Here is an 18,369-nt window from a genome sequence, read left to right as displayed (position 1 = left end):
GGAAATAGGAGTTGATGTTGGGTTGGGTTGGTTACATTTTTAACTTTATAATGCTACAACTCATTGAAAAGTGTATGAATCAACACAATTTTTTTATGAGAAATAATATTTTTTAATAATCCCTTTTTCATTCGACATACTTTATCTTAATCAGGGTATTAATAAGGAACTAGCAGATCATGCAGCTTTTGTAATTATCCACCAATTTCTTAGAATTAAACACTATCTACTGATTTGCATCGAAGCGTTTCTTATGATAGTGATTTTAATCACTGTCAGATTAAATCTATACTGGACCCAACTATGCAACGTCCCCACTATGCCGCGACTCCACTGTGCTGGGTTTTTTTTGTTTATTTTATTTGGAAGTAATCAGACCGGTCTTATTAATTTGATAACGAAAATTTTTATACACAATTTTATAATCTATAGTTTTAAAAAAATAAATTTGTGTCCTTAATTGATAATGTATAAACAAAAATTTTTCTGCAGATTTAATGATTCATCTTGTTATTCATAACTATATTTTGATACAATAAATTTAAAAACTTTTTGAATATAAGTCTTTAATTATACTTTTTAATATAGTAGTTATTATTTTTTAGATAAATATAACTTTATTTTGAGTATATAGCATGTTATTTTATCAAGTTTATAAATATAAATATTTTTTAATCGTTTTAAAATTTTTAGCTCAAGCAGAGCGACAAGCAATAAACACAATTATACAAGGAAGTGCCGCTGATGTAACAAAAATAGCTATGATTAAAGTAGACAAAACTATTAATCAACTATATGCAAAACCTCAAATACATTTATTGATGCATTTGCACGATGAACTCATATTTGAGGTAGTACACATTTTCTTTATATATTCAGTATGATTTTTTTATCATAAACCACTCAATTACTAACAAAAAAATAATTTTCAAGTAATTATTTTGGTTACCTTTTATTGCATATTATTCTTGAATTATTAGTTATGTAATACTATTTATGGTCATCCCTTATACCTTATAAGGGTGTTAATTTTGTTTTTTAATGGAAATACATATTTTGAGTTTAATAAAATGTTTGAGGTTTTATTTTAATTGTAAATGGTATTTTCCCCAGAGGATACACAGTTATTGTGTTACGGTTCAGCCCCCAAGCACTTCCTCCCCAACTTATGGAGAGTTGATCATAAGGCTAACAACCCTACATCATAAAAAAAAATTATTTTTGTTAAGAAACTATCTTAAAAGCCTTGGACTATAAAAACAGGAAACAGAAGAGCAAGGAGATTAAAATCTTGACTTGGAACACCTTAAGCTTATATTATGCAGGTATATGTCAGATTACTACAAAAATATTGAGTCAATATGTAGTGTTGATTGCAGATTTACAAGAAATTACATGGGCAGGTGAAGGGAAAATAAAGATAAACGACTATATTATTTACTATAAAAGAATGGATAATAGATATCGTTTTGAGATGGGTTTTGTATTCCATAAGGATTATGAATCTTGTGTTCTTGAATTTAAACCAATATTCTAATGAATTTGAAAGAACAAAAAAAAAAAAATATCACTGAGATTACTGGTAAACTAAATGAGAGTAAAGTAAACTAGAATATTATAAAAGAGGTAATACTCAAAGTGGCATAAAGCACACTATGTGAACCAAAAAAAAACGAGAGAATAAATGCTTTAATAGTGATTTTAGAAAAAGGAAGTGAAGCTGGCCAAAAGTACCTCTAGCTTAAGACCCCCTTAAGTGTTAAGCAAAGAAAATTATGAAGCAGATGTAAATGGATCATGCAAAGAGAAAAAAGAAACTTTCATGAAAGAACTATTGCATGACACAGAACAAGAGTATACATAAAAATACAGAATTCCTCTGTAAAAATAAAAAATACAAACAATTTAATCTTTGAAAGATGTTAAAGATATAGGTGTCAAAATACTTAATATCTCTATAAAAAAAAAATTGTATTGATTCATACATTTTTAAAAAAGTGATGGCAGTTTTAAGTAAAAAAAAATTTTAAAATGTCAATAAAAAAACTTATTTTGTTGGAAAACAAAATACTAAGAATCATCTGTGGCCCGGTATACGACAACAAACAGGGATGCTGGTGCAGAAGAAGGAACTAAGAGATCCGAAAATTGACAAGAGTTTCTAGGATAACCAATTAGATGAAAGGACAGATAATCAAATGGTTTGATGAGAAGGTCAGACTCGGAGCATCTTAAAACGGCGGTCGAGTGAAAACCCACAGAGATGAGATCTAGAGGGTGTTCAAAAAAGCCATGATAAATGAAATAAAGTAGAACTTTAAGAAACTAGGTATTAAACTGGGAAGAAAAAGTGCATAATCGAAAAGAAAGGAGGAAGGTGTTATAAAAAAATAATTAGCTTTCTGTATTTGTAATCCTTCATGTATTGTAAAGTAATTGAGTGGTTTATGAAATATATGTTTTTTTTTACAATTAGAAAGTTAACTTGTCATTGGCCAATTTGCATTAAAAATTTGCAGTGGAGTATATGTTTTATACTGTAAAAATCTCAACTAGTTACCTCTCTAAGAACCTAACTATATTGCAATAGTGGCTTAATAACAAAGAAGCTTATTACTAACTAGTGTACCACTACATCAAATTAGGCCCCCAAACATTTATTTAATTATATAATTTGTTTTATTGGTTTCCAATTATAAACATAACTTTTTAATTTTTATCATATGTTTTAAGGTTCATAATTCAGTTCTTGATGAAGCATGTTCATTGATTACCAGCACTATGGCGTCTGCTGTTAATTTATGTGTACCTTTACCCGTTAAAATTAAGAAAGGTTCCAATTGGGGTGAATTAAAATAATTGGTTTCACAAAAAATATAAAAATATGCATGAATTTAAATTACCTTTGTGATATATTTTAGAAAAATAAAATTCTTATCGTTATTTCATGTGAACAATTTTCATCGCCAATTTATTTGTTTTGTTTTGTTAAATATTTTACCCTTTTGTATTTTTACTCTATTATTTCCTATTATTGTAAGAATTGTAGTTTCTTTGGTTTTAAAACTTTACGGTATTCCGTAGAGTTTTCAAACCTTAGTAACTGCAGTCATTATGACTGTAGAATACACTACTAATCATAATTATTTTAATTTGTAAATGAGTGTTGAGCGCTCATTTGGTTTTCATACAATCAAACCTGCATGTTATAAGATCTTATTGATCTTTTTAAATTAGACTACTTCATATGTATTGTTTTAATACAAATTAACCTACCAATTATTGTTTAACTTGGCATTATTATTGTATTTTTTTTAAATAAAATTAATTGTGTAGTAAATTTTATAATGAATGATATTTTATTAATAAACAGATATAAAAAATTGGCTTTTTTTATTATTTGTATTATTATTTACCATTTAAAAAAAAAAAAAAAATTTGTGGTTTGTAAAATTATTTTTTGACTTTTTGTTTATCATTCCTTCCTAAGAGAGCTACACACATTTTGTTTGGAGCGAGATGGTCCACCAGAATTATTGTGCCCTCATTACGCCCTTGTGTATACCTCTCATTTTTATGTTTTTTATTAAAAGAAGAGATAATGAACGAATTGAAAATATCTTCTCGGCAACACGTGAATTAACGACTTTATCATACAACAGCGTGGGCAGAAACTTACAATTATGACGCCGTGTGTTAGTATCAGTTTTAGACATGACTTTTGTAATAAAAAATAAACATTGCATAAGCTTAGGGTCGTATTTAGAAGTTGTGCCATTTTTCTACTCATCCCTTATCAAATTTTAGGGGAAAATTTGAATCGGTAACCTTTGGTCCAAAAGTACAAAGGTTCAAACTCCTCCAAAGCCTTTATGGGGATTAACTCAGGAAACTCCTCTCCCCAAAAATTGCTTTATTTTGATACTCATGATTAAAAAATGATAACACACTTATGAAGGGAAAATGTTTAGTTTAGAAATCGTATTATCATATTTGATAATTATTTGTTCGATCTAAAAGAACATTTTGATATAAAATATTATTTTTATTGTTATACAAAAACACAATTTCTAAACATAATTGATAAACATAAAAAAAAAGTATTTAATTTTGTAATCCATGTGGCAATTTGAAATAATGAAAACTACCTTCTGTTAAACTATTAGTTAACTTAAAATGGCGAAGATTATAAATTTATAAAGGATTTTTTGTAATTTTAGATAAAAATATAAGATTTTAGTGCAAACTCAAAAGTTGTTGAAACTAGTTAAATACGATCAAAATTCTAATTATGAGAGATCAAGTAAAAAATAAAAAAAAAAACGTAAATTGCGTTTTAAAATTATTGTTTGTCGCTTTGTTCAACAATAATAGGTTATTTTAATAAACCAATAATAAGTGGTAGGTTTTATAAGAAGCTTGTATTTTTAGACAATGTATTATTATCACTAGTCAATCAAGACTATTTTACCTAATAAATAGCCAGTTATAGTTTAATACTTGTATTTTTTAGGACTGTAATATTTTCGAGGAGGACTCTAGTACCACCCTCAAAAAATGTNCATAATATTTTTGAAAATATTCGCCATAGTTTAGCAACCACCATTATAAAGATGGTATTATATTATGATCTATACATCATATGATACTGAGGCAGTGGTGTAGTCCTAAAAATGTTTATGGGTATACGCCTATATTATGAATTGATAATAACGTGGGGGGCTCCGCCCCCCACACCCCCCATTGCACTTTATATTTTCTACATACAATATTTCACAATTATTTTGTTGAACTTTTAACTTTATACATTATCAACAGTGATGTAGTCGTAATTTGATCAATAGATAAGTTAAAAACCTAAATGAGGAAACGTGGGGAATTTCACCCCTACACTACTTTTCAAAGGCCTTAACTATAACATAGTTTTGGGGCACGGAATACAAATATTGTGATGTTTTAACTGTGTTAAAAATATGTATTTTTTAATTATTACATAATGCAACTAAAACTCCTAACCCTCCCAGATATGGCCTTGCTCCTTCCAATTTCCAAACTATTACTCTAATATTTTTACTGACACTTCTAAGTTCTTACATAAATTAAATTTCATAGTCATATAATCGATAAGTGTATTATTAGATACTGTTATATTTTTTGTAAATAAACAATAAACTTTATGCAGTAATAAAATAATCTTACAATCATTGTTTTCAAATCGTTAAAACATAAATGAAATAAACGTGAATGGGTACATGTTAGCACTATCTTAATTAATTATAGGTAATATATTAAATGCTAGATTGGTTGGTAAACGGTTTATTACGGAAAAATACAAATTACCAATTTCAACAGCTATAGGTTAACCCAATAACTTTCAGTTTCAACTTAGTATGTGCTATATCGTTAATTTCTGGTCGATGTTTTAAATTTTGTCAAATGTCAATAAAATTGTCGTGAAATGATAAACATTATCCTATTTATTTTATTGATATTTATTTATACACTTTGACAGTGTTTTGTTTTACATTTATATTCTATTTTTAAAATATTTGTGTGTTTATAACTTCAGATATATGTATATATGTGGTTTGGCTAGGGATTAAACAAACTTATGAGAGTTATTCAAAATTTGTGTTTTATGACAAACATACCTGTATTTGATACCCACGTATTACTTTTTATTTTATTCTTTAGTCTATACTCTTTAACTATTTTATAAATACGTATATGCACTAATAAGAAAACTAACAGTGGGTATACCCTGTGCCTTATACCCGCGTTACGCTCCATGACACCTCTGGGGCGTGATAATAAAAAATTTAAAATAAATGCTGACATAACCATATCTTCATTTTATTGTCTTAAAGATGATATTATTATTCATAAAAATTAAGAATAACAAGCAAGAGGTACCTGATGATTTTTTAGATGAGATACACAATTGGTCTCTTGAATGTAAGTTTTAAACGCATATATTGAAATAAGTAATCATTAAGTAATTGTAATATAGCAATAGCAAGGGTGGCACTAGATCAAAAGCTAGGTTGCCTTGATGATGACTACAAAATTAACTCGGACACTCAAAATCTCATAAATGCTATTAATACATTTTTAGAAAATGTACTAGTACTTGAACCGAAAATCCCTTTTTGGAAACTGTTTAATACTCCTACTTGGAAAAAATATATTGACGCACTGGATGTGATCAAAGAGTAAGAATAACTTTATAATTTATCATTTACAAAAATTTATGAATATAATCAATGCAAAAAAAAACCTAGCACAGCCACAGTGGTGACGTTGCATAGTTGGATCAAGTATAATAATATCTGACAGTGATTAAAATCACTATAAAAAAAAAACGCTTCGATGCAAATCTTTAGATAGTGTTTAATTTTAAAAAATTGGTGGATTATTCCAAAAGCTACATGATCTGCTATTTCCTTATTAATATCCTGATTAAGATAAAGTATGTCGAATGAAAGATGTATATAAAAACTACTTCTCATGAAAAAATTGTATTAATCCATACATTTTTTAAAAAGTTATAGCATAATAAAGTTAAAAATGTAAAATACAAAATCGAGAGTTTTCACAAAAAATAGCATTTGGTAGCCATTTTCACCGTGAAGATAAAATAAAGTCCGATTTTTTTTTTCCATAATAAAGTATATTACATTAGCTTTAATTTAAGATATATATAAAAGTGTCAGACCTTCCGGAACATTTTCAAAAGTTAAGTTCAAAAAGTTAATTTTTTGTGAAAAAGTTGTCATTTTTTATTCTCTCCCTGTGAACAGGTAAAGGGTCAAATTTATAAAAAAAAATACATCATATGGTTGGTAAAGACATTATGCATCTATATATAAAACAATTATATTGATTTGTTCATTTTTTAAAAAGTTATGGCAGTTTTAAGTAAAAAAATTTTTGAAAATTTAGCGATTTTTAAATTTGTAATTTTTTTGAGATTTCCCCCATTTACGGGGAACGAGAAAATTTTTTTCCATTTTTGAGGGTAATGTCTTCGACTAGATACAATTTGTGATCTTTTGACGTATCGTTGAAAGAAATCGGTTCNAAAAAAAAAAAAAACACATCATAGTAAAACCAATACCTTCTCAGCTTCGCATCGAAGCTAAAAATTAAATACTAGATAACAGTTTTGAAATAAGTTTATATTAAATATAACAGCTGAATAATTATGACAAACCATTGGTATGTCATTTATTTTTAGAAAAATGTTTTCCTAAATCCCTCAATTTTGGTCTACATGAAGATGTGCAATACAAATAAGATGTTTTAATAGTTCCAAATTAATGCATTAATGAAAATTATTTATTATTTTACTGTGGTTATTTGATTTAAAATTACTATTCAATGTTTACCAATACAGTTTTCTCTATTTTATTTATCCCCATTTTGTTTATGAAATGTGTATATTGTCAAAGGAATTTAATTTGTGGTTAAAATGAAAATATTCAGAATAAACAGAATTTAGAACAAACATTTTATCGCGTTAACCATAGCATTATAATATTATTTTATGTTAACTTAGATATACATAATGTTTTACAAATTATGCTGGGAAATTACGTTTTATTTAGTGTTTCACGTTTTATTTTTACCTGAATAGGTTTTAAGCATTTTTATCAATTCAAAATTAATTACTTCACAAAAATTATTTTAAGTAATGGTCTTTTGGTGAAGCTTTAGTAGGGGTTGGAGGATTACTTATAAATACCCATTGTTTAAATAATCTACGATACAAAGCTTTAAAATACGTTTTTGAAAATTACACGAACTTTAGGTTCATCAAATCATCTAATACAAGAAGTCACGCACATGTATCAAAGAAACTTTAACGTTACTCAATATCTCACGAGCAAACCATAGTTCAGTCATTAATTATGATCGTTTTGCTTTTATGAATCTAAATAGAATACAAGAATATATGTATACCAGAATGATTGAAAGCAATGTAATACAGTATGAAAACTGTCTTAGTGTGTATGTTTGTTGAGTCGATTTTAAAATATGCCATTATATTTTTATGTAAACAGAATAAAAACTTTTTAATGGCTTAAAAAAAATTCAAATTTACTTAAATTATACGAAATGAAATAGAATAAGCGTCACACAGTTTCCTTGAATATATTTCCATATTTATAATATCTCTTCCAAAATAAATGATTATATTACACAATATTTTCAAAGTACACTTCGGACTTTTCTTAAAGCCGCAGATACTTTAGATGTTTGACAGATACTCGCTAAGTTTCATTAAATATTTATATGGAACAACCGTTCTTTTTTTAGTAAAAAATGTGTGTAGAGGTCACGTATAAAAACAAAGACACGTGCTAACTCAATGTAACTCTAGTAACACAACATAACATATAGCATAATATTTTTCTTGTAAAAATATTTCCGATTTTTTTATAAAATATATACCGAAAATTTCTCCTTGATATCTATACAATATAAACAATATTATATATTATTTAATATATTTTAAATAGCTCTATTTTAAATTATTATTTTACTCATCAAAATCATCGTGATTTATGAAACATTAAACTAAAATTTTATGAACTTTTAAAATAGTGACGAACAAAAATAATTATAAAATTTGTTAAGTTTATAATAGTGAAGGTAAATTATTGAGATAAATGTTTATCAGATCTCTTACAAAAAATATTCAAATTCTTTGCATTAAAATTATATAGTTTTGAACACCTTTTTTAATCGTTATTTGATAAACTGAAAAATAAAAATAATATTAACAGTTGTTTTATTATTTTCTTTTTTTACATACTTTTCTCAATTTATCAATCATAAAGTAAAGTCAACATACAATATAGCTAACTTCTTAGATAACAATATATTTAAAATATGATTGGTTGATAACAACTTTTGAATTAGTATTTCGAAAGTTATTAACATTTTCAAATATAGATTTGAAGAGGTCGTGGAAGAGCGCAGAAGAATAATACGTAATAATTAAAATAACATAACCCATACCTCACCTTCACTCTATATCTTAAAATAGTTACAATATCCAAAATAATGGGTCAATTGTTGTTATCCATCAGTAATTTTCTTAATTAGACTATTTATTATTATATAAATTAAAAATATATGTTTTCATTTAAACAAATAAAGTTAAAATGTTTATAAGGTATAAGGGATGACATAAAGAGAGAATTAATGACTTATATATCAGTCATTATTATCTTTTCATGTTTTTCTTGATATATAAATCAAGAAAATCATGAAACCTAAAAACAGCTTTCTTAATATAATTATTATTTTAAGAGAAATTGAGTGACTAGTTTTATGTGAATCAACCTGTATGTTATTTAAATTGAAATTAAATTTACCAGCTAGCCTTTCAAGTAGTTCTCGTTTTTTTTCTTCTTCTTCGGAAGCCTTTGTTGCTGATTTAACACCATCACTGGTTTTTTGTGATTTTTCAACAATTCCACATGCCCGTAGCACAAAAGATGGTACAGTCTCTTGTTTTTCTTGTTTAGGTATTTCCACTAAAGTCCAATACTGAGTCTCTAATCGTATAACTTCCTAAACATTACAAAGTGTATCGTAAATGTCATAGAAAGAATGATATTATATAGGAGAAATGGCTTACACATTACAAAATAGGTAGTTTGTGTTTAAAGCTTTTTACTAGTTTTATTACTAATTCAGCTGCACATAAAGGTAACGTGTTTGCTTGTGCTCTTACCTTTTTCCGGTTATTTTATGCCGTGAATGTTTCATACGATCGTTAGAAGCTTATTAAATGCCAAGGCACACATAGAGTTATACCCACTAAAAGTGTGTTGATAAATGCCAAGTGAAATTAAAATCTAATTCCATTTGTTTTAAAACATTTTAAATCTATAGTATTTGTGATTTAACTGATAGCATCTTTCTGCTTCGAATCGCTTCATAAAAAGGATTAAAATTTACAATGAAAATTTTTAAAATGACTTTTGTCATAATACGAATAATTTTTACGATAAATTACAAAAGTGAGTATAATTAAGATTCAATATTTCTGTCGAATGTCATTATACAATTTATTTATTGAAAGAAAGACTTTCAAACCATTATTTTAAAATATTAAAAATATTTATTAACTTATATTAGTTAAATAATAAACTTGTATTTTATCAGATTATAAAAATGATACAGTTATTTAAATTTTATGTGACAACTAAAATAAGATATAATTGATTACTAGTAAAAGAAAAAATGGCGTAAGGTAAATAAAATAAGGTTTCTCTTAATAAGAATATATAAAAAAATCATCTACCTTTATCATTGCTTTCAGTAAATTGTATCTTTGGAAAACATTTCTAGTTGACTTGCTTTCAGTATATTTTGTCATTAACGTAATGAGCGACTTTTTTGCCGTATCGTAAGATTCTTCTAATCTTATTCTAACAGCTCTCAATCTTTCATTTGTTTCTATGACTTCTTCTTTTGTTTGACCACCTAGAGAAAATAACGCTAGTTATTATAATTTTTATTCACTATGAGTACATCAAATATTCATATTCCATATCTGCTATACAATTCAAAATTAAATATTGTTTAAGAAGACACATACCTAGTGACTTTTTTTCTTGGGCAGATAAGAAATAATTAGTTAAAATGAGATAAATGAGATGGTGAACGTTTTTAGTTTTATTTTTTTTTTAACAATGGTTTTTAAATTTCTCGAGGGAAAGAATTAAAGTGCTAAATACGTGGCTGTACTTAAGAAAACAAATTACTAAAAACCATATTTATAATTAAATAAAAAGCTGAATATTGATTTATATTTCTTTCAAATTTACTGTTAAATTATTACGTATTAAATAATTACGTAGTTCAAAACAATATTATTTTTTAAGAAAAATGTTAATTGAAATTTATTTAGAACGTATAATTCTGATTAATAAATAGCTTTGAATAAAAATGAAAAAAAATTCAATATTTTATTCGAGTAAGGCTTGACAAATCATCATTTTTTTTAGATCATGTTAATATACGTTGAAAAGTTATGTATCTCGAATAATCAAATTAGATAAACTGAAGAATTTTATAAAATTGAATTAAAAACGAGAATGTATTCATTTTTTAAATTATTTGAATGAAATTATATGAATTGAAAAAATGTTTTTCAAATATTTTTTCGGATTATGTATAGTTAATTGTTAAAAATTAGCTCAACTTGTTTTCCAGTGCATTGTTGGCATTTAATAATTTATTATGAAATAAAAATGATTATTTAATGGTGTTGTTGTTATCGAAGTGGACATAATGCCCTTGTACTCAGGCCTGTTGGTCCATTGTGCGCATTTAATGATGTTAATAAAAAGTATTATTTATAATATTATGTACGAAAATTTTAATATAATTTATTATGTGAAACTTTGAGAAAACATTAAATTAGCGTACAAATAGTCAAAGAAATTCACAACGTCATATAAAATTTATTAATTTCAATTGTTTAATCATTCTTTGAATTTGCTTTTAATAACATACGTACATATATTTTATTCTAAATTGGCCTATATTATTATTTATTTAATATCTTACATTGGACTTAAAACTTCTTAAATATTTTTTTTCAAATTTTCAGTGTAGATGGTTCAATTAGATATAAGACAGGTGTTTTTGATTTGTAAACCAAATGATTCGATCAGTGAGAATTAAGAATTTTTCATGAAAGACACACACACACACACAAAAAATAAAACATCATTTGTTTTAACAATACCTTCTTAGCTTTGCAGCCAAGCTAAAATTTATTTAACAATATAATTGTTGTGATGGACAATTGATCATTAATCAGACAATCTAAAATTTTTAAGCCATATCTATGAACAACAAAAAAACTGTTACTATTAATACTAAAGTAATCATTATTTGAATAATTTATAGCAGTAATTTTTTCAAATTGTTGACAGTAACAGACACACGAAAAAAAAAAAAAAAAAAAAAAACACATCATAGTAAAATTAATACCTTCTCAGCTTCGCATCGAAGCTAAAATAAATAAATAAAATAAAAAAAAACATATTACAGTAAAATTAATACCTTCTCAGCTTCGCATAGATGCTAAAAAGTTGAATTTGTTACCAAATCTTTTAGCTCAACTTCAAGTTTGAAATTTACATTATTAAATAAAATATTTTACGATAATAAAAAAAATAGTATTGTTAAGATTAAAATGCAGTTAGGAAATGGGTTTAGAAATGTACATTTTGGTCTTGAATGAAAATTCCTTGTAGACCAGTAAATTTATTTATAAATAACAAACAATTTTTTTTAAGTATTGCATCAAGACCTTCAACTTTTATGTACGTTTGCCATAAAAGTAATGACTACTTTATAATTCTTTATAATTTCTCCGTAAAAATTGTAATACTAAATTATTAAACATCAATTTCATACTATATTTAATTGATATAATAAATATTTATTCATATATTACACTTATAAAACATAAAACTTATAATAAGAATTAAATAAAGAAATTGGATATTTATGTTGCTATAGAATAATTCACCAATTTTTTAAAATTAAATACTATCTACAAATTTGCATCGAATCGTTTTTTATGATAGTGATTTTAATCACTATCAGATTAAATCTATATTGAACCAAACTATTCCACGTCTTCACTGTGCTGGATTTTTTTTTTAGTTAATCTCTTATACCATATAAGGAAGTCAACTTTTTTTAAATGGCAATATACGTATTATACTATCTTATAAAATAAAAAAAAATTTAAATAAATATCCTTTATACTTTTATTATTATACCGCGCAAAAGCATTTTATTTATATGTATGATGCATAATAAATATCAATTATAAAAAAAAAATTGTTTGTACGATAAGAAGTTAGATATGTGTACTTTTAATATGAAATATTTATTAAGGAATAATTCCTAACAAAAAAAAATACACCAACAAAATGATTGACTTTATATGTATTCAATTTTTGCAATACAAGAAATATGTTTTTATTAATAAGTTCATCTTTATATAGTTGACCAGCGTTCAAATAAAACCGTTATTAATTAATATAAAAATAATTTTAAAAATTTATAAAACAAATTTATCGAATTTTTTATTCTTTTGGCGCTTTTTTCTTTATCTAGTATTTTATCAAACTTGGCCAAACTTTAAAATAAAATTTAAACGTATTTTGGCTCGTTATAAAAATGTTTACCATTTTCGAAAAAAAAACTCCAATAAATCTTAGCTTATGCTGTTTATCAAAATGATAAGCTTAAAAAAATAAAAATTATTATAGGTGAGTCAAATGATAAATGCTTCCATTGTGGCTTTTTTTTTGTTATGTGTACACAAATAAATTTTGTCTAACTTCCTGTAGTGAAGTACATTTAGGTAAAATCTTTAGAAATTATGGTTCTTAATGGAATATTTAAGTAAAGATAAAAATATTTCTATAATGAGGTGTTCTCTTTTATTTCTTGACAAATTTATGAAGATATTTTAGAGTAGTAGTTATGACTCATTCACTAAGTCTATGTAGGAAATATGGCAAAGAGGAAAATTAGCAACTGAATGAATCAATATGCCTTCATTATATCATTTTGTAATTTAAATCGAAACATTCTTATAGCTTTAAAATAGACAATAACATAGTTATTGAGTTGTAAGAATAACTTTTTAGCTCGAACTTTTTTTGCTTACTCTAGTTCATTTTAAGTTTAGTAAAAATTCATTTTTTAATTACTCGATATACTTAATAAAATCATTTATTATTTGAAAAGCTTGAGGATTTATCCATGTTTGCAGTTGATTACTGACGTTTCGGACTCATTGCAGAGTCCATCTTCGGAGCGATAGTTACTGCTCGGTGGCTGAAACTATGCTGGCCACATATACTTAACTAGCTCAAACTATACTTTTAGGGTACAATTTAAATTTGTTTTATTTGCTTTTAAAAGTTTAATTTCTCTTAATTAAAACAAAATTCTTAATGAAAATAAAAAATATTTTTTTAGATATTTATATTATTAAGTATATATTTAAAATAAAATATTACTCTAAAAATAATGATGACTACCATAAATGCAAAATAGTTGTTTTTATTTAAAACATAAAACTTCCAGTTATCTTTTAATAGTAATAATAATAATAAGGATAATTTTTCAACAATGTTTGAAACTAAGGAAATATACAACAAACGTTATGATATTGTTTAAATTTCTTTCTATTATCTAAGCATAGAAATGTAACTGTTGTATAAGTGAAAATAAAATACCGACAAGAAAAGGAAAAGGTTGTACATTATGAACTTTCGTCTTCTCAAATAATTTTTTTTATTTAATTTTCTATTTTTTCAATTTGGCTCATGTCAAAATTTTAGATAGAATTAATTAGAAATTAATTTTTTGATGAAGCTATACAAGTTTGTTAGACAAACTGTAATACTGAAGAATCGATTTCTTTAGAAAACCCAACTCTATGCGTTGTATAGTGACTTTTAAAGTAATTGAATACTACGATAATGTTTTTGTAATCATTGCTTACAAAAAGTAATCTTTATTTTTGTTGACGGATACGTATTAAAAGTTGTAGCGAAACCTCATAAACTGAATTAAGTTAAATTAGTTTATGTTACACCATAGAAAATGAGTGACTCCAATATTCAAAACAGTAAAAAAATAATAGAAATTTAGTCCAAAATCATTTAACTTTAACAAGCTGTAACAGACGAACAGTTGATGGGAAAAAAATATTATAAGAGCAAAGTTGTTTATATTTTTATTTTAAATTATAATAACAAATTCAAAATAGGGGTTCCCATTTAAGAAAAATCAAGTTAATGTTTTTTAACCTTGAAGGAATGAAAAAAATTATGTTTTTACTACATATTATTGTAGATTTTTTTGAATCAAACAATAGTTTTCTTACCAAAAATTTGAAATTATCAATAGTTACCGAGAAAATGAGTGACTTATCCTTAATGAATCACTCTGTATATATCATTAGCTTATAAAATAAAAGTCAACTAATTAAGAAAATGATTGGTTGATAACAATTTTTGCCCTTTATTTTGGAAGTTAGAACTATTTTCATATACACTTTTATAAAATGGAAGTGATGTGTGAGTTATGTTACTCATATCATTACGAATTGCCCCATACTTTCTAGACTTTATTTAATAAAAATTTTAATAACTTCGGAAGTACTACTTCAAAAATTGTTATTGACCAGTTATTGTCTAAATTAGATAATTTTTTGTTTTATAAGCTAGTTTATTATAAATGTTGCAATTAAAAAAAATATAGTTGATACCTTATAATGTACCTTATAAGGATTAAATTTAATAAATACCAAAAAGAATTCTCTTAATATTGTCGTAATATACTCGTCACTACCATAACATGGGATATTTATACATTATATTCTTAGAAGGACATAATCTTTTTCAAACAAAAATAATTACAACAAACATTTAACAAACATACACACTGTTTAATTATATTATAATACGCACAATTCTATCATAAATTGATTAATAGTCACTTTTAAAAATCGTTCCTTCCAAAAAGAATTCTTTAAATTATATTTTTTATTCTAATTTTAATAATTAAATGCATTGTATTAATCCCAATCTTATTTGTAAAAAAACTATGTTAATATATAATATATATTTTATATTATAAAATGCCAAAATGATTTATATACTTCATTCATCTGTAATCATTGCTGTCTTTTATGCTTATTTATCAATAAATAGTTATACTGTAAGAATTAGACAATGAAGACTTTCTGCGGTAAAAAGTATTATAAAAAGCCAGAGTAAACCCTTATTCTTCCTGTTCATTTCGTGCTCTAGATATCGTTACACGGATATTGCGATCACCATTGTTAAAGTTCTTACTTGTTAAAGTTATGAACTAAATTCATTTGAGTTATTTTATTTTTAATTGTTGATTGAAATTGTTATTGAAGATGTTATAAGAACCAGGAAAATTATCAGGTAAGATTTTAAAAATGAATAAGAGTCTAAAGTTATGTTATTTCATAACCCTCGAATCACACCCCAAATCAAAAGTAACTCGAACTCACTTTAATTCACTCCAACTCAACAATCTAACACTTTTCTATTTCTTTTTATTAATTTTTGAGTTACGATAATATAATCATTATTTTAAGAGAATTCGAGTGGCTTATATAAACAATTTATTCTGTATATAATCTTCTATTGAAAAGCACTTAGTTCTATTGACTTCTAGTATATATTGTATACATAAAATAGTAAAAACTTATAACATTTTTGTTATAGAAATGTACAAAACTGCAGTGAAATCAAATTGTATGTTCTATAACTTTTATAACTTTACTTCATTTCAGTATTCTTCAATTTCGTAATACAACTAAGAGACAATGTCTTAGTATTATTTTTTATTTTAATAAAGAAATATAAATCATCCAACGTCATGTGATGATAAAATAATGTAAAAAGAAATAAAGTAAAATAAATACAAAAGTCGAAAGAAAATGATTTATATGTAATACATTCGATGGTGCTTTATGTCGTATTATAATAGTCACTATCATAATATAAAATAATAGGGGGCTGGTCTGTTTGTGTCCACAATAATGGTCTTTCATTTAAGAAAATTAACACTTTTATTTATAAATTATATTCATATAATTAGAATAACATGATTCTTATCAAACAAATAATTTAAATAAACATCTTAAAGAAAACTTTAACAAACGCATATTGTTGTTTAATTTATTGTACACACGATTCAGTCATGAGTCAATTATTAGTCCCCTTGAAAAATTATTATTTTCCCAGAAGAAATTTATAAAAATATCCGTGTCAGCTTTTTTTACTCTTATCTTAACAATAAAACACACTGTGTTAACCTTAATCTAAAATGTAAAAAAAAACTATATTAAAATGTATAAATTTATATATATTATGCTATTTTATATGTTAATTAAAATTTTATGATTACTTATCAATAAACAATAACATTGGAAGAGTGAGATAGTGGTGATTTTCGGGGTAAAAAAATAATATAAAAGGCAGAGCAATCCCTCACAGTTTCACCTGTTCTAATCGCACTCTCAACTCCATCATGTAAAATTTATGATAATTGTTGAAATTCTTACGTGTTAATTTGTTAAGTAAAAGTTAAACTTGTCTTACTTTGCATATAAATTATTAATAGTGTTACTGAACTTATTTTAAGAATAGAAAATAATTATTAAGTAAGATTTAAGATCAATAAGAGTTAATATTTATATTATTTTATGACATTCGAATCACACCCCAAACTAAAGTAACTCTCATCTTTTACCCAATTCTTCGTCCCTTTATATTATTTTGAGTTATGATAGGTATATACAGGACTAAATTTATTTATTAATCAAATAACATTTCTTTGCCCTTATTTTTTAATTTCCACACAGTATTAACCTTGGTATTAAGATATATATTTAATAAAATGGTGTAAATTATAATATGTATGAGTTTACATTTCAATTATTTAAAATGTATCGGTATTTTCACTAGAAATTTATAAAATAAATGTATGCGATCATATATCTAGGTTTCTAACGTTTTATAAGTGGACATAAACATTAAAAATTATAATATTTATGTATAATTTATAATCCTAACATTAATCTTGTTCGTCAATGACTCTCATGAATTTCTGGTACTAAAATCTGGAACTCATGATTATACTTAATAAGTTGATTTCTTATTTTATAAGCTAGTTAAATATTTATACAAACAAAAATAGTATGTTTTGCTACTATATCAGTCATTTGAACATAGAAGATAAAGTGTCGGGACATTTTTTTTAATTTATAGTACACAACAAAAGCTTTAATTTGACATAAGGGCACAGTATATCCGGAATGTTTAGAAAAGTTAAATTGAAAATATTAACTTTTAATGCAAAAGCTGTCATTTTGAATCTTTCTATGTTGTCAGGTAAACAGAGAAATATCCAAAAAAAAAAAAACCAAAAAGGTAAAAAAAATATGTTTTGACTCATACATTTTTAAAACAATAGTTATAAGTTATAACATACTACATAAAAGTAGCATTTTTTAAAAATACATCAGACTTTTGAACATAAATGATTAGTTATCGAGATAATTTTTTTTAATTTTAAGTATGTAACATTAGTTTTAATTTAACGTATACTTGGTGCTCAGAGTATTTCCGGAACATTTTTAAAAGCTGAAAAATCTAACTTCTTAGTAGAAGTCGCCATTTGAATCCATTACTTTCAGCAGATAAAGTGGCACAGTAAGGACGTAGCATAGTTAGGACAACTATAGATGATATTTGACAGTGATTAAAA

At 25.1% G+C, this 18,369-nt stretch overlaps 2 protein-coding genes across 2 annotated transcripts in view; one reads left to right on the top strand and one right to left on the bottom strand.

Annotated features, from left to right (window-relative positions):
* Positions 1–3,254, top strand: part of LOC126895492 (DNA polymerase theta) — a 19,574-nt gene extending 16,320 nt beyond the window's left edge. The window contains exons 25-26 of the mRNA XM_050667423.1: positions 694–851; positions 2,734–3,254. Coding sequence (XP_050523380.1) covers positions 694–851; positions 2,734–2,859 — 284 coding nt within the window. The 3' untranslated portion in view covers positions 2,860–3,254. The remainder of the gene's footprint in view (positions 1–693; positions 852–2,733) is intronic.
* A 1,728-nt stretch (positions 3,255–4,982) lies between these two features.
* Positions 4,983–18,329, bottom strand: LOC126895333 (uncharacterized). Its single transcript, XM_050667079.1, has 4 exons — positions 18,260–18,329; positions 10,319–10,500; positions 9,384–9,582; positions 4,983–5,089 (listed from the first exon to the last, which is right to left on the bottom strand). The coding sequence occupies exons 1-4, from the start codon at positions 18,327–18,329 to the stop codon at positions 4,983–4,985; spliced, it is 558 nt and encodes a 185-aa protein (XP_050523036.1).
* Between the last annotated feature and the right edge of the window lie 40 nt (positions 18,330–18,369).

Source organism: Daktulosphaira vitifoliae, unplaced genomic scaffold (genome assembly GCF_025091365.1).
Source record: "Daktulosphaira vitifoliae isolate Bord-2020 unplaced genomic scaffold, ASM2509136v1 Scaffold_1, whole genome shotgun sequence".
NCBI classification, from domain to species: domain Eukaryota; kingdom Metazoa; phylum Arthropoda; class Insecta; order Hemiptera; family Phylloxeridae; genus Daktulosphaira; species Daktulosphaira vitifoliae.
Note: the sequence above shows the minus strand (reverse complement) of the source record. Positions and strands in the feature narration are given on the sequence as shown.